At 59.6% G+C, this 27946-nt stretch overlaps 1 protein-coding gene across 1 annotated transcript; it reads left to right on the top strand.

Annotated features, from left to right (window-relative positions):
* Positions 1-11: 11 nt before the first annotated feature.
* On the top strand, positions 12-27431 carry CNTFR (ciliary neurotrophic factor receptor). Its single transcript, XM_075558956.1, has 9 exons — positions 12-192; positions 9132-9216; positions 12978-13211; positions 21438-21555; positions 21715-21881; positions 22866-23029; positions 26080-26260; positions 26530-26695; positions 26783-27431. Coding segments are annotated over exons 2-9 (1116 nt in total). The 5' UTR covers positions 12-192; the 3' UTR covers positions 26784-27431.
* The last annotated feature ends 515 nt before the right edge of the window (positions 27432-27946 follow it).

Genomic DNA, 27946 nt, shown 5'->3' with positions numbered 1-27946 from the left:
GCTCGCGGCTCGGCCCGCGGCTCCCCGGCTCCCCGGCCGGGTCCGGCCCTTCGCTGCCCGAGACTCTAGGAGTGCCTGCTTCTAACCGGCCCCGGGCCGCTCCAGCCTGGGGGGCCCGATGCCCGCGGGTGGCCAGGCGGACCCACGGAGCGAGCGCCGGAGGCACCGACGGGCGCCTGCGCGGGGACCCAGGTCAGTGGCCGCGCGGCCGCAGAGTCGGGGTCCTAGTCCCCGTGCGCCGCCGCGACGCCCCCGCCAGCCCTCCCGCCCGCGCTCGCCCGCCCGCCAGCCCGCCTCGCCGCTTCCCGCTCCTTTCCCGGCCCCCGCCCCCCGCGGCTGCTCGGCGCGCTCCCCCTGCCAAGCTGTCTCTTCTCTTTCTCCCCCCCCCACCGTCTGCCCCCCCCCCTGCTTCTGCAGCCGGTGGGAGGGACTGGGACTTCCTGAGGTCCCAAGGATGGGGCCAGGGCCCATTGGCTGCGTTCTGACCAGGCCTCTTGGAGGGGAGGGGGCTCGGGCGGTGTCCAGCGGCGGCGTGGGGGGAGGGGACCACCAGCTGGGTGGGAGGGGGCTGCGGAGAGAAGCACAAGAAGTGGGGGTGACATCTGGATGGGAGGAGGTTGAGCTCCTGATATCTTTCGTTTCTTACATCTAGTGGGCCTCTTAGGCGCCCTGGTGGCGCCGTGGTCAAGCGCTCAGGTCCGGACTGAAAGGTCTCACTAGTGACCAGCGACATCAGGAGGATGTGACAATCTGCTCCCTTTAGGATTACAGCGGGGTGTGGGGGAGACTGGAATAAAGTTGGGGCGACCGGTTTGGGGGTTTCTGGTAGCCTCTTGTCTGATTTCACTTGATGTGATGCGCACTGCCCACTTTGCTTCAGTTGTCCTCACCTTCTGACCAACTAGGGTCCCTCTGACATACCTCCTTTTGGATGCAGGGAGAGCGTTATTAGTAGGCCATCCTCCTGCCCCCTCACCCGCCTCACCTGATTTCTGCAGACCCTGCTGCTGCTTTCTTTCTCCCCCCCCCTTCCCCTTTTCCAGAAGTCCTCATCACCTGGTGTTCTGGGCTGCCCTGCTGGTTTCCCTGTGCCCTGCCACCAGGGGACTGGCATGCCTGGCTTCCTTCCCTGCAGCCTTATCAGGCTCCCTGTAAGATCAGGGTATGGTGGAGGGGCAAGTGGTAAAGATGTCAGCAACCCTGCCAGCTGTTCCCTGGTTGGGACCTGGCCAGCCCCACCTGGATTTCATTCTGCCTGGACTGTGGCACCGCTTCCAGGGAGCCCAGCGGTGGCAGGGCGGGCAGGCGGTGTTGAGGGGGTGTGGACTGGGCTGCAGGGGCCAAGAACACTTTAAGGCTCTAGTTCTTAGTGGCTAGTCAGGGGAGCATCATCTCTACGGGCCAGCCCTGCCTGCTGTTGCGTGCCAGCACCCACCCCTCGGGGCCTGACAAGTGATGACAGGGCTTGGTCAGGTCAGGGTGAGGCCCAGGTCCTGCCTCCTCCCCTCCTGACTTCCTTCCCCTGCCCCCCACCCCCTCCTCCAGCTTGACCTGACACAGAAGTGTCCCTTAGGTAGCTGTGGGAACAGAGAGGTTTCAAAGAGGCCTGGGGTCACACAGCAGGTCGCTAGTCTATGAGCTGCAGCTGCTCCGCCTCCTGGAGTAGAAGCTTGGGAGTGGGCTGGTTTTCTGGGTATAGGAGGTGTCTTCTGGTTTCTTCTGATGCTCCTAGCACAGCTTTCTCACCAGGGCATCCCCCCCTCCTCCCTCTTGACCTGGGTCTCCCTTCCTTCTCTGACTCCCTTGAGAGTGGTAGCAGGGGGTAAAATGGGACTCGAGGGAGCCAGTCCCTATTTTCTCACTTTTTAGGGAGCAGCAAAATTCCCCCTTCTCTTCTCTTCCTGCCTGGAGCCACCCTGAGCTTTAGCCCCCATTCCCCCCAAGGGCACCTGGTGTGGGGTGTGTGAGGGTGATGGGGAGACTGCCTCTCTAGGAGGTGTATGATGGTGTTTGTGTGGAATATCGACTGTTCTGGACGTGTGATGATATCCATATGTGAGACCAGGACTGTTTTGTGTGTGAGGGAGTGTGTGTGTGTGTGTGTGTGTGTGTGTGTGTGTGAGAGAGAGAGAGAGAGAGAGAGAGAGAGAGAGAGAGAGAGAGAGAGAGAGAGAGAGAGAGAGACACCCTGGCTGTAATGCGTGTGTGCCTGCACACCAGTGCGTTTGAGGCAGTGGCAGCCATGCCCGTGTGGGAAGCTGTGACATGTGGCTGTCCGTGATGGTCGACTCTGGATGCCAGTGTCAGGGTGAGGCTGCCCATGTGTGTCTGGAGCACTGCTAAGTGAGAGCCCGTGTGTGTGCTGTGTCTGGGGTGAAGTGAGCACTGGGTGTTGTGGGACCCTGCACTGCTGGGGGCTGGTAGCGTGAATGTGCACGTTTGTACTCCCACCTAGGTTTATCCATCAGAAACACATTGCTCTTGCTTCCCTTCTGTGAACAGGGGTAGGAAGGATGGTCTGCTTTTGCCCAGCAAACCAGAAGGTTCCTCAGAAGGAGCGTTCACTGTGCGTGTGTGCGTGCATGCGTGCGTGCGTGCGTGTGTGTGTGTGTGTGTTAGGAGGCAGGGAGGACAGGGTACTACCACGAAGGTAGTCAAAACTACTACTAAGGGAAAAAATGAACTGAAACTGAGGGCTCAAGTAGAAAGAACATGTGTTGAGAATGATGATGGCAACAAATGTACAAATGTGCTTGACACAATGCATGGATGTGTGGATTATGATAAGAGTTCTGCGAACCCCCAATAAAATGATTTACTACAATAATAATAATAATAAACTACTTTAAAATATCATTTTATTGGGGGCTCGTACAGCTCTTATCACAATCCATACATCCATCATGTCAAGCCCTTGATTCAAAACTGCTTCTGCTTACTCCACCCACTCCAGGCTGTCAGAAAGAACATCATCAGTTACTTTTGTTAGAGAACAAGACTTCCGTGCACCATCCCTCTCCTGGTGTGTGTGTGTGTGTGTGTGTGTGTGTGTGTAAGAGAGAGAGAGAGAGCGCGAGCACTTGCATGCATATGGTGTCTGTGTATATATTTGAGGATGTACCCCCACCCTAGCAGCAGAGGGGCCAGATGCAGGCAGAGTGGGAGATGCAGAGGCAACTAGGTCTTTGTCCCAGCGTCAAAGTGTGGAAAACCAGTCTGTCCATCCTTCCATCTCCAGGGAGGGCCCTGCAGACTCCCTCTTCTCCCCTCTTTGTCCCAAGATCCCCCCCTCCACCCCCACACCCGGCTGAGGGAAGTATCAACTCGATCGCCCTGTCTGTCCTCCGCCTTGCAAGGAGTCCTTCCAGCTGTCTAACCTGCTGCAGCAGTCTGGCTCCCAGAGGAGCAGCGTCCCTCCCTGAAGTTACCTGGCTGCCAGGCGGGCCTTTCTCTGGTGGGAGCATCCTCCTAAATCTCTTGGAAGCCAGAAGGGACTCTGGGGTGGGGGTAGGGACTTGTCACTTGTGCCTCAGAGTCTCTGATGCTGTCCTGAACCTGTGTGCCCAAGGATATGAACTTACCTGCTTCCATTTGAGTGGTTAAGGCTGGGTCAGGAAACTCTTGGGGGAAGAGGCCAGGTCCCCTGCCCTTGAAAGACTGCTTATAGATACAGGCAGTGCAGGCCAGGTCCCATGGGACTGTGTAGGTGCGCCCATGGTCGTGGGAATTGGACCCACACTTCCCCCAGGACATCTACTCAGCCAGGCATATCATGCAAGGACCCAGGTCTATACCATAACACTGCCCCCCCCTACACGTGTACTAGGGCACACACACACACACACTGATCTCAGGGGTCCCTGTGATGGGGGGAAGCTGAGGGGAGGTACGAGGAGGGGCAGTGTTGAGAACTCCAAGTCCAGGCTTCTGCCAAAATCCATTGGAATCTTAACACCCCCAGGCCCCCATCTCCGGCTTGGAAGTCACAACAGCAGGTGCGGATACCCCCGCCCCTCCCCGCCCTCCAACTCATATGGAGCTACCTCCTTTTCCACAACCTCAGCCAGCCTCTGGAGCTGGGGGCCATGCTCCTGCCTTCCTCCTGGCTTCCCTCCACTGGTCTCAGCTCATCCTGCCCCCTGTGAAGGGGAAATGGGGGGCCAGGGGAGTGGGAGTGGCCTATGCTTGGGGAGGGTCCTTCTCTCAGAGCACAGGGACTTTCAGTTCCGGTGGCCCCAGTGCAGTGGGGATGTGGTAGCCCAGGAGATGAGAATTGACCTCTGAACCCAGACATGGCTTCTGGGTCCTTGGTGCTGGGGTGGTGGGGCTGGAGCACTGAGAGCGGAGACAAGGGCAGGTCTGGGTTCAGAGAGAAACAGAGCAGAGACAAGGGACTCAATGAGAGATTGGAGGGAGAGACACCACAGGGAGCAAGAGCTCGCTGGCCAAGCCGCCCAGCTGGCCCCTGACCCGGGCCCGCCCCCTCCCCAGTGGGGGGCCTGCTGGGCCAGCTGCCAGGGTCCAGGCCTCCCTCCTCAGCCTGCCCCCCTCAGTCTCTGGACCGCTCAGGCCTCTGCCCCCGCCCCCACCGCCCACGCTGTCCAGGCTGCCTAGGCCTGTGGGATCTGGGGCCTCAGGCCTCGCCTCTCCTTCCCTCCTGGAGCTTCCTACCCGCCCTGATGGTCTCTCCCAGGCTCCCTCTGGGTCCACTGCCTACTTGTCCTCGGCACTGCCCTCGGTCCTTCTCTCTCCACCTCCACATGGCCGTGTCTCATCCTTACTCCTACCTACATCCTTTGCAGGGCTGAGGCCTCAGCATCCCCCAGGCCTTTGAGATGAGACCGTCAGTCTATGACATGCCCTGCACCCTTGCCCTGTTCCCAGGACTGCTGAGAGGGAAGGGGAGAGGGACAAGAGCCTGGGACAGAGGTCCCTTCTCCCTCACAATGGCATTCCGGGGTCTGAGGTTGCCAAGGGAGGACTGGGAGCAAGATAGAGAGGGCATCTTGCCCCTCCCATCAGATGGAATGTCCCTGACCCGACCCAGAGTCCAGGGGCAACTAGGCCCGTGAACTTCTTTGGAACTCTGTTTGCCCACCTTGGAGACACCTTCAAGGTAGTAACTTTGTGGTAGTAACTTTGCATTGAAGCCACTCTCTGGGGTCTACCTGCTCACTGGGTTTCCAGGCTAGATTAAGCCTGCCTGACCTTTAGGATACCCAGACCAGCCAGCACCTTAAAGCCAAACTCAGGACACCCTGTTGCAGATCGACACACACAATTGTAGCACCCTCACGCTGCGCCAGGGGCTCTGGAGGACAGGGAGGAGGCAGCTGTGTGTGAGGGGGTAAGTAGAGGTTTCCCAAAGCTAATATCTCTCCTCCCCCAGGTGGTGACCTCAGCTGGGATGGGGCTGGAAAGAGGAGTGTTAGGCCCTACATTCTAACCCAGAGTCAACAAGTGGGTAATTGAGGTTTCTCAGCTACAGCCTGTCACTGTATCACTGCTGGGGACCCTCAGCCTCTGGTGTCAGTATTACCGTGAACTGGCCTGACTGAGTCTGACTCTGCTGGTGTCCCTGTGCCAGTGTACTGATGCCACAGTGGATGTCATTCTGTGTGACTGCCAGTCTTGCATTATTTTTTCTAATCCTGAAGTGCCCATCACTGTTTGACGGTGCCAGTACTACAGGTGTCGGTGCCCTGCTTGTGGCTGTTACTTTATGTGACTCCCCTTCACCGCCTCATCATCCGTCACCCTGGTGATCATCAGCATCCCCGCGTGCACCGTCTCTGTGGAGCAGTGTCATCTTGACTCGGTGCTGTTATCACTGTGTGATAGTATCTTGGTGTCACAGTGGGACAAGGGCAGTGAGTTGAGGCCTCGGGGTTGGTCTCTTAATTTGTCACTCTGTGTGTGTGTGCGTAAGTGCGGGTGGCACTGTGGGGTTCAGTGTCAGGGTATGGTGTTGGCAAGCGAGTCAAAAATGCCTGGGCACTGGGCTCCTCTCTTTCTAGTGGGGTCCCCTCTGATCCGGCTTCATTTTGGGCTGGGGGCAGAGACTGGCCTGCTCCCTGGATGCCTACAGGAGAAGAGTGGTTTGCATTCCAGAACCAGGGGCGTGGAGTTGGAAAATTCCGGGGAAGAATGCTTTTTGGCCTGGGATCGGTGGCCTGAGGTGAGCTAGGGCAGGGCAGTGGTGTGGCCTGGATGCCTCTGGCCTCAGTCACCCCACCTGGGGAATGGGGATCAGCTGGGACTTAGAGGAGAAAGGAAAGAGAAACTGACCCAAAGCTTTCTGGGACCTGCCAGCGGGAGAAGGGATGGGATGGGGTCTGAGTCCAGCCCTGCCCGTTGGGCTCTGAGCCTCCTGAATCTCCAGGGAGAAGCCTCATGCCCCCAGGATGGCCCTGGCATGCACACTGCCCTCATGTCAGAGAAACTGGGTGGGCTCTAGGGTGGGCACAGAGACCCTCACAGGGGCTCCCTCATTCTCCTGGGCCGTCTCTTGTTGTCCAGCCTCACTGGTCTCCCTCCGCCTGTCTTGTCGCCTTTTCCCACTTCTCCTTATCTCTGATCTGTGTCCCCTCCTCCAGGTCCTCACTTGTCCCTCTCCCCTTCCCCTGGCTCTCCGGGCACCCTCTGCCCAGGGGGATCTCTCCCTTCACTGGGCGCCCCCAACCCTGCAGTGTCTGTGTGGTACCCCATCCCCCACCCTCCGCAGAGCTCAGCAGTGCTTGTCTCCCAGGCTGCAGCCCGTTGGCCCAGGGCCCGGCCCTTACAGTAACTCATCGGGCTGATGGAGGCGACTTTGATGAAGAAGCCACCCCTCCCCCTGCGGGGGCCTGAGTATGTGCCTGCTGCGCTCTGTGTGTGCCTCAGTGCCTGTGCCCCCGTGCATGCCTGGCTGTGCCCTCACCTCTCCCACCTGTCCAAGACCAGCAGGGCACTAGAGCCCGCTTCCCTCTTCTCCCAGCCCATGACCTAACCTCAGGCCACTTCACTGGCCACTCTGCTCGGCAGGCCCAGGCTGCGCCCCCATGTGATGGGCAGTGGGCCCGGGATGGACAGATGGCAGGGATGGTGGGGGAGGGCTGGGGGGCCACCGGCAGGGGTCAAGATTCAGGGTGAGCTAGACCTTCAGCTTCTCTGCATTCTGACCATCCTGGGTCCCCACCCCCACCCTGCTTGCTGGCTGTGTGACTATGGCCTGAGTCCTGATAACCTCTGAAACCCAAGGCCTGGTTTACCTGAGCGAGCGGCTGGAGCCGGGAGGAACCGGACCACAGGATGGCTAAGTCCCAGGAGCCACTGAGGGGGCTTAGGCAGGGCCAGAGGGGTCCTTTGAGAGAGGAACAGGGCCAGGAGGGGGAAACCGGAGCACCTGCAGCTGGGGCCTGGGGGAAACTCAAGTCAGAGGAGGGACCCACCAGGTGTAGGCCCTGGGCATGTAGGAGCTCGCTCTACCCGCCATCCCAGCCCTCGAGGTCCAGCAGACCCTCCCTGCTCTCTACCCCGACACCCCCATTTCTCTCCCCGCTGCTATGCGAGGTCTGCAGTGTCTCTAGCTGTTCTTCTGGCAGTGTCTCTGGACGTGTCTGGCAGCGGGTCTCTGTCAGTTTCTCTGGCTGTTTTCTCACACCCTGTCTGGCAGTTTCTCCGGCAGTGTCTCTGACAGTGTCTCTGGCTGTGTCCCTGACAGCTTCTCTGGCCGTGCGGCTGATGGTGTGGCTGGCAGCGCTCTCAGGATGGCTCCTTCCTGACGGCCGAGCATCTGGCTGGGTGTCTGGCTAGTGCTCGAGCTGTTTTTCTGGGTGTATGCCTGTTTGTGTCTAGCGGTTCCTCTGGTCTTTCTCTGCTTGTGTGTCTGACAGTTTCTCTGGCGGTGTTTTCCGACCAGGTCCCTGCATCTCTGGCCATGGCACTGGTGGTTTCTCCGGCTGTGCGTCCTGCCTTCTCGGGTGGTGTGGCAGGTAGCATCAGGCAGATCTTCCCCGCGGCTGTCCTTGAGCTGTTTCTCCAGAGGTGGCGGTGCACCTGGCTGTGTCTACCTGTTTCTCGGGGGGGTGGGGAGGGTTGTTTCTCAGCAGCTCTCTCCATGCCTCCGTGACAGGCCCCAGCTGGGGTGGGGTGGTTTCTTTGGGGCTCTATGTTGCCGTGTGGGGGAGTGTGTCTCCCAGTGTCTCTTCTGTGTGCCCATGTCTCTGAGAGTGCCTGGCCTGATCCCTCTGGTTGACAGCTCCTCTCTCTCCCGACTGGGGCAGGGGTGAGGCAGGGGCTCACAACTGGGATCTTCTCTGCCGGAAACAGCTATTGCCCTGCCCTCGGGCATGAGCCCATGTGTGTGGGGGACTTATGGGCCTACCCAGGGAAGGACAAGTGAGGTCCACTGGGTCTTCTGGGGACATGGCCGGGTGGGCCCTGTGAACCAGTGAGCTGCTGGTGACCATGGCTGGTCTTGGGGCCAAGGGGAAGGTTGCGCTAGTGTCCCTTGAGATGACTCATAGGTGCACAGCCTCTCCTCTCTTGACCGTTGGTGGACAGTACAGTACAAGCCATGTATGCGCTGGGCCACCATGCCCCACTGCCCTGGTATGTGCTGCTTGAGTTTCCCCTGAGTCCAGAAGCAAGGGAGTGGGAGGAGAGCCAAGGGCTCTTGGCACCCAGGTTCCGGGCAGGGGTCTCTCCATTCAAGGTAACTTGGAGAAGTGCAGTCCTTCAATTCAGTTCGGACACACTCTTCCAGTGTGTGATGTTTATAGCTAATTAGCCAGCCTCACCAGGAAAGGTTGTGGGGTTTGTTTGCTTGTTTGTTTTATAAAAACGGCCCTGGCATTACCACTTTTCTGTAACTCATCCGCGGCCGACTACATCCTGCAGCCAGCGGCCTGATGGAACAGCAAACCACTGCAGGTTCCCTTCTCCCATCTTAGCAAACCTTGGCCTACAGATGCCAGCAATGTTGCTTTCTATTGCTTGAAAGAGGATCCGGAGCCCCATTAAGAAGGGCGTTGGGGGGCCAAGGTGCCCTGGCCCTGGGGCTGGGATTTCCCAGGCTTGCCTTAGACCAGGAGGGTGTAGGGGCTTTTCAGGACTGATGTTGCTCCTCCCCTGCCCTCTTCTCCCAACAGATGGCCGCTCCTGTCCCGTGGGCCTGCTGTGCTGTGCTCGCTGCTGCAGCTGCAGTCGTCTACACGCAGAGACACAGTCCACAGGGTGAGTGAATCCCGACGACCCCCCTCACCCGGGGTGTGAGCCCGCACATGAGCACCCAGGGGGACGTGGGGTCACATGACCACCGGCATCCGTGCAGGGTGACCCTCTGCTGTGTGCCTCACAAGCACGGTCCCCCCCACTGTCACACCCCGCATGCTGACGGGGTCTCTGGCTTGGGTGGGTACAGGCTGCAGGCAGAAAGGAGGACGAATGTGCAGTGTGCCTTTGGGGAGCACATTTGTTGGGGTGCAGTGAGAGGCGCTGAGGAGACCGTGGATGAGACACTGGCCCCTCTCACTGGCCCCTCTCTGACCTCAACTCCATGTTAGAGGAAGGGCAGGGGACTGGGAGCAAGCTAGGAATCAGCAGACTGGGTGGCTGCTGGCGGGATGGGCTAGTGCGGGGCAGGTGAGGGGGTGGTGAGCAGGGAGTTGCTCAGGGCTGGCTGTCCGTCCAGCAGCCTCCCCACCCCACCCCCATTTGTTTAGCGAGGGCTGAGTCCTCTCCATAGCCCCCAGGGCAAGGAGCTGCACCCCCTCAGAGGACCCAGGCACCCTCTTGACCCCCACTCCACCCGACTGGCATTTGAAGCAGGACTTCCCATGACCCATGAGAAATGGTTGAAATTCTCCTCGAGCAAGGTTCCAAGGAGAACTTCCTCCTGTACACACCCTGACCCCTGTCCCCCCACCATGACAGACCACGAGGCAGAGGAGGTCTCGGGCCCAGGATATGCTGGCTGGCCTCTGCCCCTGAGGGACTACTGGCCAGCCTCCCCCTCCACCCCTCCCACCCTGACCTCAGTCTGCCTGTCCTAGGCCCCTGTGATAACTGCTAACCACACCTGCCTAGGACCTGGCAGTGGTCCCTGCCATTGGCCTGGCCTCTGCCCTCAGCAGAGGGGAAGGCTCATGTGCAGAGGCGGGGCCTCATGTGACCGTGTGACACATCCGCCCTTGTGCACCAGGCTGTGTGTGCTTGTGTGGGTGAGAAACCATGTGGTTGTGTCCTTGTGGGCCGGGCTCCATGAATGACACGTGTGGCTTTTGTAGGGCAAATGTCTGTGTGTCTGAGGCTGCGCCCCACGCGTGATCCCATCTCTGTCTCTGTCCCTTGCGTTCTTCTTCAGCTGTCTCTCTGGGTGTGAAATTGTCCCCACATAGAACAAGGCCTGTAGGTGACAGTGCCCCTCTTGTGCATGCCTGTGATCCCGGGACAGTGTCCCTGTGTGATGGTCACCTTTCGGGTGGCCGTCCTTGGTGGGTGACCTTCCTGCCTGTGTGGCTGTGTGGCGTTGCTCAGGACGCCCTCCCGGGTGGGGGGACTGTTTCCGGCATGTGGTCCCCATGTGAGCCTGTGTGCGCAGGTGTGAGGGAGCCGGCAGCTCCGTCCCTGTCCCTGTGTGTGCTCCCCGTCCATGACCTCATCCTGTCTCTGCCTCTCATCCTGGCTTCTAACAACCTTTTCACAGCTGACTCCTTGGGAGCATTTGTCACTGCTTCAGGGCCAAGAACTGCGTCCCCCATCCCCGCCCCCCCCACTCCCCCTGCTGCTTGATTTAATTTCTGAAATGGACAGCCCATCAGGAGGGGCACCTATGGGGCTGGAGTGGAGCTGTCTGTCTGGAGACAAAGGATCCGGTCCCTGCTTTCTTTGGCATGGTGTGTGACTGCCAGTGTCGTGTTGTTGCAGCGGCGTGATGGTCACAGCGTGCGTGGCCCCCATAGCTGTCTCCTGCCCTGCCTTGGCACGTGTTTGCCCCAAATTGTCCCACTGAGGGCTCGGTGAGGCGGCTCAGGTGTGCTCGGAAGGACCAGCCACAGCGGTGGCATCTGGCTGTGGGGTCACTGTGTCCTCCTCCTGTGGCCAGGCCTGTCCTCCAGCATGAAAGGGCCCATCCTGGCTCAGGGCTCCCTCAGAGTTGTTGGTCAGTGTTGATGTGTGGCCCTCGGGATCCTCGTGGCCACTCCCCCTCCCCAACGGTCAGTTTTCAGCCTCCTCCTCAGGCAGCTGGATGCAAAGTGGGGGGCGGAGGGGGGCGGTGCGTGCAGGGAGAGGGTTTGGCATGCTTCCTGGAAGCTCCAGGTTTTTGGAAGAGAGACGAGTGGGGGGCTCAGTGGCTGGAGCTGGTGGCGGGGTGGGGGGGGAGCTCTATGGCCTGAGGCTCGGACAGTGGGACTTTGGTCAAGGGAGGCCCCCGGTCAGTCCCTGGTCCAGGCTCACAGCTGTGGCCTCCAAAGTCCCCAGCCACCGCCCTTCCGCCCTGTTCATCCTCAGCTCGGCTGGTCCTAGGCCCCATGGACGATGGTCAGGCCTGGCTGGGTTTCCTGCTTCCCTGGCCACCTCGGAAGAGGACGGAGAGGCTCGGAGAGGGGCCGGACGGAGACAGGCAATCTGGAGAGCGACCCTGAGACCCAGAGAGGCCTAGCACAGGGAGGGCGACAGAGGCAGCAACTGGGACAGATGTTCAGCACACAGCAAAGCAGGACTGGGGAGGGGGATTGTGGTGAGGGGGGGGAGGGCAGCTGGCCTGATGGGGGGGATTCCCCACCCCCTGCCGCCCTGGTGGTGTTAACAAGTCTAATTAAGAGGCCACTGGCCCAACTTAATTGGCTCGTTAACAGGAATTGCCTCTGAAAACCCCCCACCTCAGCGGGGTGGCTCTCTGGAGGGAGATGTGAGGGAGTGTTAACGAGGGATCCCGCAGCCGCGCCCCCCCCCCATCACTCCCCTCCCCCTCCTCCTCCCACTACAGCTCCCTCTGGCCTCTGGCCACAACCAGGGGAGCGGCATCTGTCCTTTGCACAGCTCTGGGAGCAGGATGTGGGGAGTGGGAGGCGGAGTGGGGACCTAGGATTCTGTCTCTGGGCCCGGCCCCTGCCTGTGGATCTGCCCTCTGACTTCCTGGTCCCTCTGCCTCCCCCACCTAGTGCTGGCTCTCTTGACAGGTGCTCCCCCATCCCCCTCTTCCATCTCCAGTCTCCCGGGGGGCCGGTCCATCATGCCTGGGTTGCCATGGCCAGGACTAGGGGCTGCTTTTGGCTCTGACAAGACCCCTCATGGGGCTGGAAAGGAAGGGCTGGTGTGCTCACTCAGCCCCAGCACCCCCACTCGCCCCATGCAGTCCCTGCCTCGCAAGGCTGACAGCTGCCCAGAGTTCCCTCGGGTTTTGCCCACTCCTCCTTGCCTTGTGGATGGTCTTTAGGGAGAGGGCTCTCGGGGGCTACAGGTGGGAGTGTGTGTGTGTGTGTGTGTGTGTTCACCAGCGTGCATTGAAGCAGACGAGAGCCCAAGGCTGGAAGAGAGGTGGGGAGGGACAGGACAAGAGGAGGCAAGGATGAGGGCGAGAAGGCAGGGGACAAAGACAGGAGTCCAGCGGCAGGGTCCCTCAGCTCCAGCCTCATTGGACAGTGGAGATCAGTGGCCAGAGATTCAGGTCATGGGGTCAGGAAAACCGTTTAAAGCACAAAGGGAATGGAGGGGAAAGGGTTTTCCCTGAGAAGCGACCACTTCCAAGCCTTGGCATAACCACACCAAGATTGGCCAAGATTAGCACGTGCGTGCTAGCGTGCAGACACGTGCACTCAGGCGCACACCCACCTGGGGACCTCCATGTGCCTGCACCCTTGCACCGTCACAGCTGTGCGCCCTCCGCGGAGTCTCCTCGTTCGCACGCCCTGGCGCACACACGCTCCCCTGGAGGAGCTGGGCGGTGCTGTGGTCTGTGACTTGGGTCCCATGCCCCTGCCCGCCCTCCACAGAGGTGCCCCACGTGCAGTATGAGCGCCTGGGCTCAGACGTGACGCTGCCATGCGGAACAGCCAGCTGGGACGCAGCGGTGACGTGGCGGGTGAATGGGACAGACCTGGCCCCCGACCTGCTCAACGGCTCCCAGCTCACCATCCACGGCCTGGAACTGGCCCACAGCGGCCTCTACGCCTGCTTCCACCGCGACTCCTGGCATCTTCGTCACCAGGTCCTGCTGCATGTGGGATGTGAGTGTTGCCCTTGACCTCTTACCTGCTGTCTTGCCTCACTCAAGGGGGTTGTTAGTGGGGCTCAGGTCCCAGCCCAGACCATACCTCTTCACACAGGTAGGAATCAGGATGGGGAGGTACCTGTAGGTACCTGTAGCGCCCTGTTCTTTGCCTGTTCTAACCTGCCATTCTGACCTCTAGGCCGCATCCTTCCCACTGAACCCAGATCTGTGAGCATTTTGCAGACGTAGCCCATGCCCATCCCAGAGGTCTTTGAGGTCCCTCTCCCTGTGACGCGGTGGCCAGAGAAGGGTCCATCTGGGGTACCTTGGGATCACAGCTCTGAGCTGGAGGGGCCTCCCAGTGTGCTTTCAAGGGCTTGGCCACAATGGCCTTCGGGAAAGAAGTGGGCCATGGGCCCTGCTAGTCTAGAGAAGAGCGCCCTAGGAGGCCCCTAAAATGAGGAAAACACCGAGGCCTGGAGGATAGAAGGTGCATTAGAAAGGCCACTTCTGGCAGGGCGCTGCAGGCAACACCAGGCCTCAGTCTAATGAGGGGAAGGAGACCAAGGAGAGGGCACGGGTGACTCACGATCCTGGAAGCTGGGGGTGGGGGGCAGTGTCAGGGTCGTGTTCTTAGAGGATTCCTCTTGGTGCAGTAAAGCGAGGCAGTAACAACTGGGGACCAAGCCAGGGCAGGAAGCCCAGGAAGGAGACTGTTTCTGGGATCCAGGGATCCAGGAGTATCTGGGGTCAGGCCCCAGAGCTAGAGAAATCCAGAGAGGGTGCTTGTATCTCCAGGGATTGGTGATGGATTGGAGGTGGGAAGTCAGGAGGACAGAGAGGGAGGTGCCAAGACAGCTGTAGGTCCCAGTCACTTGGGCAGAAATGACGTAGAAGGGTCCATGAGGAGGAGGAGATGGTGTGTTCTGCTTGGGCAGCGTCATCGTGGGCTTCCCTGGAAGCAGATCCTGAAATGAGGACCTGTCTGCAAACAGTTTATTTGGCAGGTGAGGGAACCATCATAAGGGAAGTGAAAAGTGATACAGATGGAGAAGGTTAAAACAGCCAGTAAAGAATGAGTCATCAGGACCCTTACCTCTGGGCAGGAGCTTAAGCCACCTTTGAGTAATCCTACCTGAGGCGTGAGGGGTGGGCTGCTGATCCACTAACTCCTGCCTGTCCTGGCTGGCAGATTCACCTGGGGTGGGAGTGGGGGTACTCTACATCCCCAGCTTTTGGCTCAATGCCCCGCTGGTACAGTGGGCATTGGTGCCCAACAAAAGCTCTTCCTTCAGTAAAGAACTGCAGAGGCTGGTATTGGAAAGTGGTGGGGCCAGGCACCTGCACATGACCAACACCTGCCACGATATGTTGGGTGAGGGTCCTTAGGGGTCAACTCGGAGTTGGTGGATCTCACACCTGTGGCTCAAGGGAGAGAATGCTGTGCTGGTTATGGAGATGTGGGGGTCGTCAGCATCCAGGTGATGGGAGTGGGTGAGACAGCCCACAGGGAGATTTTGGGGGAGGGAGGGAAGAGATCCTAGAACTGAGCACTGCAGACCCTGACCGCAGGGGTGGGTGCCGAGCAACAAGCCACCAGTGGTGGCCAGGTAGAGCAGGGAAGCAGAGAAGCTGAGGGAAGATAGGGTTGGTGTGACTGGGAAGGTTTGGAGGAGTCGGCCTGGTGCAGGAGTCCCTGCAGAGGTGCACCCCAGCATCTGGGCACACACCTGGATCTCTGCCAGAGGCCCCCACCATCCCGGTGGACACCTTGGAAACAGCATCCTGCTTCTTCCACTTTTCCTTGTGAACCAAGGAATGGCAGTGACTCTATTGCCCTGGTGGTTTCTTTGGGCGACTCAGGGGTGCCTCAGTGCAGGCCCTTACCTTCCTGGTGACTGGTATGGAGACTGGTGGTTGCTCAGGGCCCATCACAGAACCACTGGGTTGCCCCCCCCCCCCCCCCGTAGGGCTGGAGGTGGGGGGTGGGGAGAGGTGAAGTTACCTTCTGGTCTTCTCCATGTGGAAACTGGAGATGGCATCCTTCATGGAACCCCTCAGCCCAAGGGTGGAACGACCCCTGTTGGCCAGCTTGAGAAATGCACCACCAGCCTAAGGGTGTCCTTCAAAAAAAAAAGTTTTATTAGGGGCTCATACAACTCTTATCGCAATCCATCCATACATCAATTGTGTAAAGCACACTTGTACATTCATTGCCCTCATTGTTCTAAAAACATTTGCTCTCCTTTTAAGCCCCTGGCATCAGGTCCCCGTTTTTCCCCTCCCTCCCCTCTCCCCGCTCCCTCATGAACCCTTGATAATTTATAAATTATTATTTTGTCATATCTTGCCCTGTCTGATGTCTCCCTTCACCCACTTTTCTGTTGTCCATCCCCCAGGGAGGAGGTCACATATAGATCCTTGTAATCGGTTCCCCTTTCCAACCCACCCTCCCTCTACCCTCCCAATATCGCCACTCACACCACTGGTCCTGAAGGGATCATCCGCCCTGGATTCCCTGTGTTTCCAGTTCCTATCTGTACCAGAATACATCCTCTGGTCTAGCCAGATTTGGAAGGTAGAATTGGGATCATGATAGTGGGGCGTGGGAGGGTGGAAGCATTTAGGAATTAGAGGAAAGTTATATTTTTCATGGTTGCTACATATCGCACCCTGATTGGCTCATCTCCTCCCTGAGACCCTTCTATAAGGGGGTGTCCAGTGGCCTACAAATAGACTTTGGGTCTCCACTCCGCACTCCCCTCCTCATTCACTATGGTAAGATTTTTTTGTTCTTTGATGCCTGATAACTGATCCCTTCAGCAACTCGTGATTGCACAGGCTGGTGTGCTTCCTCCACGTGGGCTTTTTTGCTTCTGAGCTAGATGGACGCATGTTTACCTTTAAGCCTGTAAGACCTCAGACGTTATATCTTTTGATAGCCGGGCACCATCAGCTTTCTTCGCCACATTTGCTTATTCACCCGCTTTGTCTTTAGCGGTTGTGTCGGGAAGGTGAACATCATAAATGCCAATTTAATAGAAGAAAGTATTCTGCATTGAGGGAGTACCTGAGTGGAGGCTCAATGTTCTTCTGCTACCTTAATACTAAACGTATAAATATATGCACATAGATTTATTTCCCCATACTCATATATAAATATATTTGCATATATACATGTCTTTATCTAGACCTCTATAAATGCCCTTTGCCTCCCCCTCTATTTCCTTTGACTTTCCTCTTGTGCCACTATCATGCTCAGTCCCCACCAGAGTTTCAGCAATTCCTCTTGGTTACATTACCCTTGATCACGCCTTACCAGGCCTCCCACACCCTCCTCACCAGCGATTTGGGTCACTTGTTGTTCCCTTGTCCCTGGGTTTGTTAACACCACTACCTTTCCCTCCACCTTTCCCTTTCCCATGTCCTCCTGGAACTCTCGGTCCCATTGTTTTCTCCTCCAGATTGTTCATCCAGCCTATCTTATTTAGATAGACCTGTGGAGATAATAACATGCACAAAAACAAGACAGAGCAAAACCAAGCAACAATATACAACAAAACAACAACAAAAAACCAATGACAAAAAAACAAAACATATCAAGAAAAAAAAGCTTGTAGTCAGTTCAAGGATTGTTTGTTAGCCTTTAGGAGTGTTTTCCAGTCCAGTCTGTTGGGGCACCACGCCCTGAACCCAAAGTCCGCCTTCAGCATTCACTGGAGACCTCGCCAGCTTCATTCCCTTGCTGTTCTGTTGTACCTCCTTATTGTTTTGCCTCGGTGAGGCGGGATCAGATCAGGTGCAATTCCCACACTGTGTCTCTGGTGTTGTCCCCTTTAGGGCTCTGGGTCAGTGAGGGGCGTCATGTCTCATAGTGGGGCTGACCAATGGTGTCCTTCTTGACCAGGGATCCCCAAACTTTTAAAACAGGGGGCCAGTTCACTGTCCCTCAGACCCATTGGAGGGCCAGACTATAGTTTTAAATTTAAAAAAAAACTGAACAAATTCCTATGCACACTGCACATATTTTATTTTGAAGTAAAAAACAAAATGGGGCAAAAACATCCGGCAGGCCGGATAAATGTCCTCAGTGGGCCGCATGTGGCCTGTGGGCCATAGTTTGAGGACGCCTGTTTCTTGACGATCTGAACTTGAGACTAGGCTTAGCCTTGAGCCCTACACAGAACGGGGAGGCCAGCTTGGAACCAATCGCCTACAGCCTTGCCTTCTGAGTTTGGGCTCCCGTCATCTGGATGGACAAGGCTCGAAGCAGATGGGCAGGTCTTGGTGACCTCAGGCCCCTGTTCTCGATGAATTGACTTGATCTCTAGAAGGCCACTAGGAGCGGGGTGAGGCTTGGAGGCGCGTCCGCACTCACGGGACATGCCCATGGTTGCCTTGTGTGACGAGAGAGCTCAGACCTTTCCAACATGGAGCTCGCTGCTCCCCCGGGGGCCGTCTGTCAGAGGAGGGCTGGCCAGCATGGGCTGGAGCATCAATATTAGATACTTAACTCTCACGGCCTTGTTTCCTTCTAACGACCGGGCAGAGGGAGAGGAGATATGAATCATGGTCATCTCGTCATTTTACATTAGTAACAAGAGACTGGGGATGGCCACACGCAGTATCAAAGTGTCCTCCTCGCCAGCACTCAGAAACAGGACAGAGTTACTCCCATCCGATGCTCATTCAGACACACACAAAAGCAATGTGTATCCTAAACATACCCGACGGCCACATCTCTATTTCCAAGAGAAACCAGTGACAGGGATTCTGTTTGAAAGCCTTCACCAGGCTGGTCCCTGGCCTGCCCACAAACTCCAAGGACCCGCTGCTTACCCAGGATTCTGAAAGGAGCGCCCCACCCCCACCCGCCCAGGTTAGGTAACAGGATTCCAAGGTCCCTTTGAACTGCAGCAGCAGCAGCCTCTGGTTCCGGAAACACTGCTCCTTCAGTGCCATTCTGATGTCAAGCGACAGCGAGTCAAAGGTCACGTGGGCAGTTCCTTTTTCAGCTTTCAGTAATGGTTGCTTGATGGGCAGGAAGGGAAACCCCAGACCCCTGGGCTAGGTGACCCCCCGCCCCAGCCCAGGGAAAGAAAGAGTGGCGAGAAGGGCTGTGTTTGAAGAGCACGATTCTGGGGGAGACGAAGTAAGAAAGGGGCATTTGGAGTTCGGCAGTTCGGGTGCTTTGAGTGATATCATTAGATAACGTTGGGACCAGCCATGGGTCGTGAGTGCAGGGCAGGAGGGATGTGGACGGGGCCTGCTCAGAGCTGGCCAGGGCTATGGGCAGCCTGCCCCTCCTCTCTGGGCCCGCGGGCAGCCCTCATGCGTGCCGGGGGCTCCAGCCCAGGCGGGCTGGCGAGAGGAGAGGAAAAACATGCGGTTTGGTGGGCTGGACATGGAAAAACAAGCCAATTAGGAGGAAAACAAACAAACCCGGGGCCCGGGTGGGGGGGTAGTGGCCCACGCACGCATGTACACGCACACACGCAGAGCCCTGCATGGGGCCCAGGGGCATCTTGCCCCAGGCTGACACGGCCCTTGGGACATCTCAGGAGCCCCCTCAAGGGGCAGCTTGAGATGGCCCCGAATCCAGGGGCAACCCTGTACACCCCAAGTGTGGGTACGTGCAAACAAGCGTTTGCGCCCTCTCAGCATGCGCATGCATGGTGTTCAGCTCACATGGGTGAGCACACATAGATCCCTGGACCTCTTCCTACAGCCAAAGCTCCAAAAACTACCCAGGTGAACGCTTGTTATACACACCCTTATCTCGTGTGTGTGTCGTCGCTGTCACGTATCTCACACGCAACGTCACACGGACTCTTCCAGAGCACTTCGCCCGCCTTACAGCTGCACACACACCAGCGGGCCCGAAATCAAACAGCCACACCCAAGTCACAGGCGGAAGCAGCCCTGCAGTCACACACAGCCTCACACCAGGCGACGTGACTGCCCAGTCTGAGCCACACGTGAGGGCTCGCCGCTGCCGTCCAGTGGCTCCCAGGCAGCCTCGCTCGGAGGAGCACCACACAGCAGAGCCTCCTTACACCGCTTCCCACTCGCACCCTGCCCCACGACCTCACGCTGGGTCCCACAGCACCCCCACTCCGCCCACCCGGCCCCTCAGCTGGGCGCCAGCTGCAACAAGTCCCTCCTTTTCTTCCTAGTCTTTGTTTTTCTATCCTCCTTTCCCCTCTGAGAAACCTGGTCCCTGTCAGGAAACCCAAGCCCTTCGCTGTTCAGGGCCCAGGGCCAGGCAGGAGTGGCCAGATGACAGACAAAGCCCACCCAGACCCCCATGCACTGCCCAGTCCCGGAGGAGAACTGGTTTGAGGGGAGGTTGCTCTGAGGTGGGAGGACAGTCCCAGGGAAGAGGAGGAGGCTGGTCAGTGGGAGGCGGGCTGGGGGGGAGCCCATGAGCCCAGTGTTGTGGCCCGCTCTGCCCTCCAAAGAGCCCAAGGTGGCAGGGTGCTGACTCTGCAGGCTTCAGTCCCTGCCGGCCCCGCCCCCCAGGGCCCTTCTCCTTTGAAGTTGGGGGTTGAGGGGGGGTAGTGGGAAGGGGGGTGGAGTAGAGGCTTCTCGACCTCAGAATGTCCTTTCCTCCTGGGGCAGCTGCCAATTCTGGCCTGGCCCACAGGCCCCCACAAGGTACTTCCTGTGTCCTTGGCCGCCCCCCACGCCACCCTGGTGCAGATAGAGAAGGGACACGAGCCCCCCCCCCCCCCCCCCGTGTGAACACGGGACCCACACAAGATGGACTTCCCAGGAGAGGGAAACAGCAGTGGTCAGAGCACAGGTTGTGCCTGCTGGGCTCCGCTGGCTCCAGCTCTGCCCTGCAGGCCTCAGGGGCAGTGCCCACCGCATTGCCCATTTTACCTGCTCCACCCACGCTGGCCTGATGCCCACTTGTCCTCTCCTCCCTTCTGCTGCCATGCCAGATCTCAGCCTGGGGGCTCCTCCCCAGACCCCTCACACGCAGCAGCCATGTATGTACACGCCATCACACACACACACGTCACAGGGATAGGCACAAAGGCGGCAACGGATGGAGCCCACGGTCCCCCCACGTCGCCATGGCCACCCCACAGCATAGACATTCACTCGCTGGATTATTGAGCCGCCCCCTCCCATTTCCTGTCCACCTGTCAGGCAGGGGGTGGGGCGGCCCAGGAGGGAGGGGTCAGTGTCCCTGGAGCCGTGGACGGACATTCCTTGCCTGGGTCAGATCACAGGCGCTGCCTCCTTCCAGGAACCTGAGCCGGCTGTCCTCACGCCTTGCCCAGTGCCTGAGGATGGGACAGCTGGGCTAAGTGCTCACGGCAGCAAAATCTGTGTGGGAGGACAGCAGGCAGGACTTCCCAAGTGGGCTGTGGGGTTTAGTCCCAGCTCGGGCTTGCTGTGTGAACCCAGGCAGGTTCCCCCCTCTCGATGGGCCTCCCTATTGCAGAGGCACGGCAGCTGTGAAGAGAAGCTGGGCCTGGGACTGGGGCACACCAAGGGACAGCAGCATCCTCTCCACAGGCGCATGTGTGTGCGCACAGTCCAGCCAGGCCCAGATTCACACCCGCCCGAGTGGAACCCAGAACCCGGATGCATTGCCGTTGGGTCAATTCCTATACGGGTAGCCACACACATCTGGTCACTGGGGGTCAGGCTTTCCAGGACTGCCCAGACACGCATCTGCACCCGTAGCTGCTCTCTGAAGTGGACCCGGCCACACAACGCCCTGGTGTGCCTGCGTAGCCCACTGGCCTCTGATGAGGGGCCCTGCCACCCCACCGAGGGAGGCTTGGGAGACTTCAGGATGTGCACCCGGTCATCTCGGTCACCAGAGGGCCGGTCCTTGGCCCCCGTCCCGTATTCCTGTTGTGGACACAGAGTGGCCGGAGCTGTGGGCCTGGAGCCCTCCAGACGGCATGTCCACCCTATGATTGATGAGCTGAGGCCCGCAGCCCCCTGCTCCCCCAAGTTCCTGCCTCCACTGAGCAGGTGCGGGGGGCAGGGGGGGCTCCCTCTCTGCACAGTCCTTGTTTTTCTTTAATTAAACATCTGGCTCTCTGTGGCCTGGGAAGCCTCAGACCCTCGCTGACAGCGCACCCCCCCCCCCACACCTCTGGCATCACCGATGGGCTCAGGGGGTGGGGAGAACTGGGGCTCTGGGGCCCACCTGTCCCCACAGGAGTGCAGGGAACGGGGGCTCCAGGAGTGCCCTGACTGTCATCCTCGCCCCCAGTGCCGCCGAGGGAGCCTGTGCTCAGCTGCCGTTCCAACACTTACCCCAAGGGCTTCTACTGCAGCTGGCATCTGCCCACCCCCACGTACATCCCCAACACCTTCAATGTCACCGTGCTGTGAGTAGCTGCACCTGTGACCCGCTCCCAACCCGACCTCTGACACCCCCCGCCTCACCATGCCCTCAGCCCAGTCTAGCCATGGCCTGACCTCCCCCTCACCTCTGCCCCACCTGACCCTTGCTGTTGCTTATGCTGCCGGGCCCCGCCTCTCCGCAGGCACGGCTCCAAAATGATGGTCTGTGAGAAGGACGCTGCCGTCAAGAACCGCTGCCACATCCGCTATATGCACCTGTTCTCCACCGTCAAGTACAAGGTCTCCGTCAGCGTCAGCAACGCCCTGGGCCACAATGCCACCGCCATCACCTTTGATGAGTTCACCATCGGTGTGTGGGCACCCATGGGGCAGACCCGGGTGGGAGCGTGCCAGGGACGCATGCCTCGTGTGCACACGGAGCTGCCGGGATGCATCGATGTGTGTGCACACGCACATGTGGCGGGTGTGCCCCTGGGAACGAGCGTGAGCGGCCTTACCTGTGGGGGCCCCGGGGGCATCTCCAATAGCTCTTCCCGCAGCCCCTTTGGCTCCCCCGAACGTGCAAGAGGGGGAGGAGGGCAGGCGGGCCAGGCCCTTGTGCAGCTGCAGCCTCCCTCCCTCCCCCCGCCCCCCCCCAACTAATGGCTTCCTTACGGCCTGTGATGAATGAGGTGTCGGAACAGGAGACAGGACTGGGACAGATACCTCCCTCCCCCCACCCCATCCCAGCCAGGCCCTCTGCCTGTCCCTGTCCCCGCCGGACTGTATTCTCCCTGCCTTGTCCCTGTCCTTCCCGCCCATGGCTGGACCCCCAGCCAGACTCCTTCATGAGCGGAATCCTCAGATGTGCCATCAGACCCCCAGCATGCCTCCAGCACAGAGCTGCGTGCCTGTGGCATGTCTTCGCTTTGGACCACAAGAGCAGCCTCAACCCCAGGCTCTTCCAAGGGGAGGTGGGGGGCGGGTGTCAGTTGGGGACTGAAAAGGTTGAGGTGACAAACCGGCCTCTCATGAAGTAGGGTGGGCGGTCCAGGTGACGATGGAGGTGTCCTGTAAGTTTAGTTATCGGGAAGCTCGCAAGTCACCAGGAGGACGAGACTGGGGTGGTGGGACGACCACAGTGACAGCAGGGGTGGTGGCTGGGAAGCCAGAGGCAGGGGTAAGGAGATGGGCTTCCGTGGCAGCCTCCGGGACTGACTGCAGAGAAGAGGGGATGGCCCTGCCGACGACAGTGACTGGTGACCTGAGAAGGTGGATCTGATGCGGGGGTTGATGAGGCAGGGCTGTGCATGGAGGAGGTACCCGTGGTAATGAAGCTGTGTCTCCTGAACAGTGAAGCCGGACCCTCCGGAAAACGTGGTGGCCCGCCCGGTGCCCAGCAACCCTCGCCGGCTGGAAGTGACGTGGCAGACGCCCTCAACCTGGCCCAACCCCGAGTCCTTCCCTCTTAAGTTCTTTCTGCGCTACCGACCCCTCATCCTGGACCAGTGGCAGCATGTGAGTGCCCCCTGCCCAGCTCCAGGGTGCCGGAGTCGGAGCCTCCCAGAGGCCTGGGGGTGTCTAGCTCCTGAGTAAAGATCTCCAGTGTAGGCCTGAGGGTCAAGGGGCAGAGGTTGGGCTTTCTGGGAGGGAGCCCAGAGGTGGATGGACGGAGACAAGGGAGATGCCCCGACTCGGAGTCCTTAAGGGTCCCCAGTGGCCCCTGTCCATGCAGTGGGAGCAGGTGTGTGGGGCGTGCATGCTAGGGTTATGTAAACAGCAGAGAGGTGGCAGGGTGGGCACTGTTACCCTTTCCTTCCTTCTCCCCGCTGGCCCTGACCAGCCATCCCACTTTCTAGATGCCAGGCCTATGCTGGACCCCAGAGTGGGACAGTCCCAGTCCCCAAAGACTGACAGCTGTGCTCAAGGGGGCTGGGGCAGGCAGTGGGTTAAGCCTGGACTCCGGTGTGGATCAGGTCCCAGCAAACATCAGGGTTCCAGAGTCAGGCCGGGCTTCGGGATCTGCTCTAGGCTAACAGGGATGGAGGTGACCTAGGCAGAGAAGCAAGCCACGGGCAAGGGGGTGGGCTGATCTGGGGCGCAGATGGAGCCTTGGTAGGTAGCTCCAGCGGGCTGGCAGACAGGGTTTGGGCTAACTCGAGCTCTCCCACCGAGAACTCCATGTGGCCATGGGGTCTGTGGCCGGGATAGGAACTGGGGGAATACTCCAGGGGGCTACCTAGAAGGCTCCATATATGCCCCCCCCCCCCATCGGGGCTCCAGCCCATCTCCTCATGCCCTTCTCCCATCTGGCCTTTAAAGCCCGTAATTCGATTCCTGGACGTCTGTCCGGGGGTTTTGGGCCTGGCCCCCACAAAGGCTGCTCACCCGCTCACATGTTCCCCGACAGAGTCCGGAGTCCCGCCCACCTGGCCAGCTGCCCGCGCCTAATGCATCGCTAATAACCAGGGTCTAGTTTCACAAGCCCCCTCCCCCGCTAACGAGCTACAGGCAGCAGCCCCGCGCGTCGCGGCGCACACGCCTTGCAGTGGACCTGGCACGCCGCCCACCGCACACACGGGAACACGCACGCATGCATACACACACGTGGCCCCCAGCAGGGACCGTGCACACACATGTGTGTGACTAACGTGCCAAGATGGTGCGCCGGCCCAAGCACCTTGGGCAGATGACCCCACCCATGGTCAGAGGGGTGTGTGGCTCTGTGTCGAGAGCATGCACGGCCCTGGCATGACCCCACCCTGCCCATGTCCCCTGGGCAAGAGGGTAGACAAGGTGGGTGGGTCCTCTGAGTTTTAGTCGTTCTCTGAAGGGAAGCCACTCCCATTGCTGTCGGCCTCAGGGAGAAGCAGGTGTAGAGGTTGGAAGCTGGTGCAGCTAGGGGAGCAGAGAAAACGCCACTTGGGCTTCTGGAGGAGATCAGTGAGCAGGCCAGGAACCATCCAAGAATAGGCACTGGGGCGTCTGGTGCAGATGAGGGAGAAGGGTGTCCTGGGACCCGGCATGGGTTCCCTGCTGCAGCAGACAGGGCGGGGGACCTGGAGGTGGACGGCAGTCTGCAGAGTCCCTGCCGATGAAGGAGCCGGCCGTTCCCGTAAGGCTGTGCATTAAGGGGTTCGTGGCAACCTAGCAAGAAGGGCCCAGGCCTAGAGGTGGCTGCCAGGAGAGCCTTGTCCCTAGAGGAATGGGCCACCAAGAACCCACTATTGAGGTGACGAGTCCATCTGCTCCCCAAGCCTTGCTCCTTGGAGAAGGTACAGATGGTGGAGGTCTGGGGACAGGGCGGGGGGTTGGGGGGCCCGGCAAGTCCTGGCCAGAGGGCAGAGGAGCCAGAGGAGAAGCTGGGCCTCTGATGCTTGAGCGTCTTTGTGAGACATTGGGGCTCCCAGGACCCCAGGTGGAGCTGGGGGCCCAGGCCCAGGAGAGAAGGATCTTTGGAGCCCACCAGGGCTGGAAGTGGTCTTGCTGAGGCCAGAACTTGGCCCCCAATGACCGTGCCTCTCACCCTGACCTCCACCGGAGCCTCCTCCACTAAACCAGGCGGCAGGCTTAGTGGACTTTAGAGGCAGGGCTTGGGCCCACACTGCATCCTTCAGAACACAGACACAGATGCATGCACACGTGTGCTCCCAGCCCGGATGGTCAGGTAGCCCAGACCCCACTTTTCTGGGGGTGGGGGTGGGGGGGTGGGAGGAGAGATTAGAACAAGGGCCAAAAAAGTCCTAAAGCCAGACAGGGCCCAGAGCAGCCCCTTCTCCACCCCCACTGGCTGCCCCTGTTTACGAGGCGCTTAATGAGGCTGAGGGTGCCGCTGAGGTGAACCAGAGCCCAGCCTGGGCCTGGGCGGGGCGCCGGACAGGCAGGCTGGCGGGGAGGGGTGGGGGGAGACCAACAGGACGGGTGGGCCAGGGTGGGAGGGGTGGGAGGTGGAGCAGCTGTCCTGCTGGCCCCCAACCCGCATTTCTACCTCAGGCGCACTGAGGCCTTCCTGAGAAGGTGGGCCCACTCTGGTCAGGCTGGTGGGTGCTGTGAGCACCCGGGAGCCCTGGCTTGAAGCTGGACCCCAGGAAAACCATCGGGTGGGCTGAAGCCTGATTGGCGCTTCCCATGAGGGTAGTGCTCCCTGCAACCCCCTGAGAGAAATCGTGCCTCTAACACCATTTCCTGATGAGGACTTGGGAGTAACCTGGTCACCCCTCTGATACTGACAGACGACCCTGTCCCCTCCTCGCGAAACTGCTTCTTGGTTGGGGCAAGGTGTCAGCATGACACCCTTTCCTCTCACCCTGCTCCTGTCACCCCAGGCTGGGACTGAGGCTAGCAGTCAGGCTGGTGGGGAGCTGGGACCCCATGTTTTCGTAGATACTGAGCATTGGTGTCTTTACTCCGCCCCGACCCCCAGGAGTAGGGAATATTCGCACCATCCCCTCCCCCAGAAAAGTCCTCCTCTACCCGGAAAGGCCTCCACTCTCTTCCTCCTCAGCAGGAGCCTCTCCCCTAACCCCCCCCCCCACCCTTGTCCTCTTGGCCCCCGGGCCTGGCTGCAGGTGGAGCTGTCTGACGGCACGACGCACACCATCACGGATGCCTACGCTGGAAAGGAGTACATCATCCAGGTGGCAGCCAAAGACAACGAGATCGGGACGTGGAGTGACTGGAGCGTGGCTGCCCACGCCACTCCCTGGACCGAGGAGCCCAGACACCTCACTACGGAGGCTCAGGCCCCAGGTGAGCCCACCATCCCCCTGCCCCAGGCTACCCACTGGTCCCACCCCCGCCTGGCCTATCCCTCTGTCTGTCCAGCTGCAGTCCCTTCTGCTGCTGTCTGTCGGATGTCCTGGCAAGGAGTAGCATGCACTCTGAGAGCCTGGGCAGGCAGGGGCTGTGTGACGGGGGCGGGCACAGGGCTGGGCTGAGCAGGAAGGAAGAGCCTGGGGACCTCAAGAGGGGAGGACCCCAGCCCCAGCTCTACCCTGAGTCTCCCCCCTGCTCCCCAGAGACCACGACCAGCACCACCAGCTCACTGGCGCCCCCTCCTACCACGAAGATCTGTGACCCCAGTGACCTGGGCAGCGGCGGGGGGCCCTCAGCACCCCTCTTGGTCAGTGTACCTGTAACACTGGTCCTGGCTGCCGTTGCCGCTGCTGCGAGCAATCTGATCTGGTGAGTTGGGTAAGCCTTTGTGGCAGAGGGGTGCTGGAGGGACACACCCCACCCCCATCGCTCACCACCCCTGGCCTGTCTCCGCAGAGCCCAGCCCCTGTGTGGAGTGACAGAGCGGAGCCCACGCAGAGGAGGGGAAGCCGAGCGAGCCCGAAGAAGAGCCGGCTTCTAGTTCGCACACGGCAGGAGCGCCTTTTGCATTCTCCTCAGACACAATTTGTAGAGACCCCCCCCACCCCCGGCAGCCTGGGCCTGCCGTCCCCAGCCCCGCCATACCACTCCGGCCCTCTTCTCTCCTTTAGGGGGAGGAGGGCCATGCAGCTAACCCACCCACCAAAGACCCCCTTCCCACACTCACCCTGTCCCCTTGGGCTGGACCCTCCAACGCCAGCGACTCCCAGAGCCCTTGGGAGGCCCGAGGGGAGCCCCTCACACCCACAGTTCTCCCCGCCCCAGCCTCCTGTCTGTCGCAGGGTCTCTGTTGCCACCATCAGATTATAAGCTCCTGACGCTGGGGGACCCAGCCATGCCCCTCCCCCCAGCGCCCACACTTTCCAATCACCTCCTCCTTGGTCCCTGTTTTGTACGACCCTCCCCTAGCCCCTATGCCTACCCCGCAGTATTTAATGCCCTGTCAGTCCCCTCTAGTCCGATTGACTCAATGGTAACTTGCTGTATTTGAATTTTTTATAGGTGTATATACAGGGGTGGGAGGGGGGTTCTCATTAAAGGTCACCATTTCACGAGTCCTTGGATCAGGTCCTCTTTGGGAGGGTCGGCCTCTCCCCAGGAGCCCCTCTCCTTCCAGAGGGAGGCAAGCAATGGGGGGAGGGGAGGCAGCCCTCAGCGGGGAGTCTGCTTCTGGGGCTAGGGCTTCCCTGGAGCTTGGCCCAACACTACCTCATAGACCAGGGCCACAGAGACCCCAGAGCACAGGGCTGTGACCGAGGGACAGTGTGAAGAAGGAGAGGTCTCTGGGGCGGGCCCTGCAGAGCTGCCTTAGTCCTGAGTGCTCCAGGCAAAGACGAAGAGCGTGAGGAGGCCAGGCCTCATCTAATCTGTGTGGGGAGGTGGGAGGTGCGGTGGGGGGAGGTCCTCAGTCAGACCATAAGGGCTCAGAGAATGGTACCCTGGCCAGGGAGGGAGCATACCTGAAGGGGGAAGCCACTTGGAGCATGGTTGGGCATTTGACTGGACAGGAAGTCCAGAGGGCAGCTAGGACTCTTGTTAGGTAGGTGGGGCCGGGCTGTG

Source organism: Tenrec ecaudatus, chromosome 10, assembly GCF_050624435.1.
Source record: "Tenrec ecaudatus isolate mTenEca1 chromosome 10, mTenEca1.hap1, whole genome shotgun sequence".
NCBI classification, from domain to species: Eukaryota; Metazoa; Chordata; class Mammalia; order Afrosoricida; family Tenrecidae; genus Tenrec; species Tenrec ecaudatus.
This window is presented reverse-complemented; position numbering and strand designations above follow the sequence as displayed.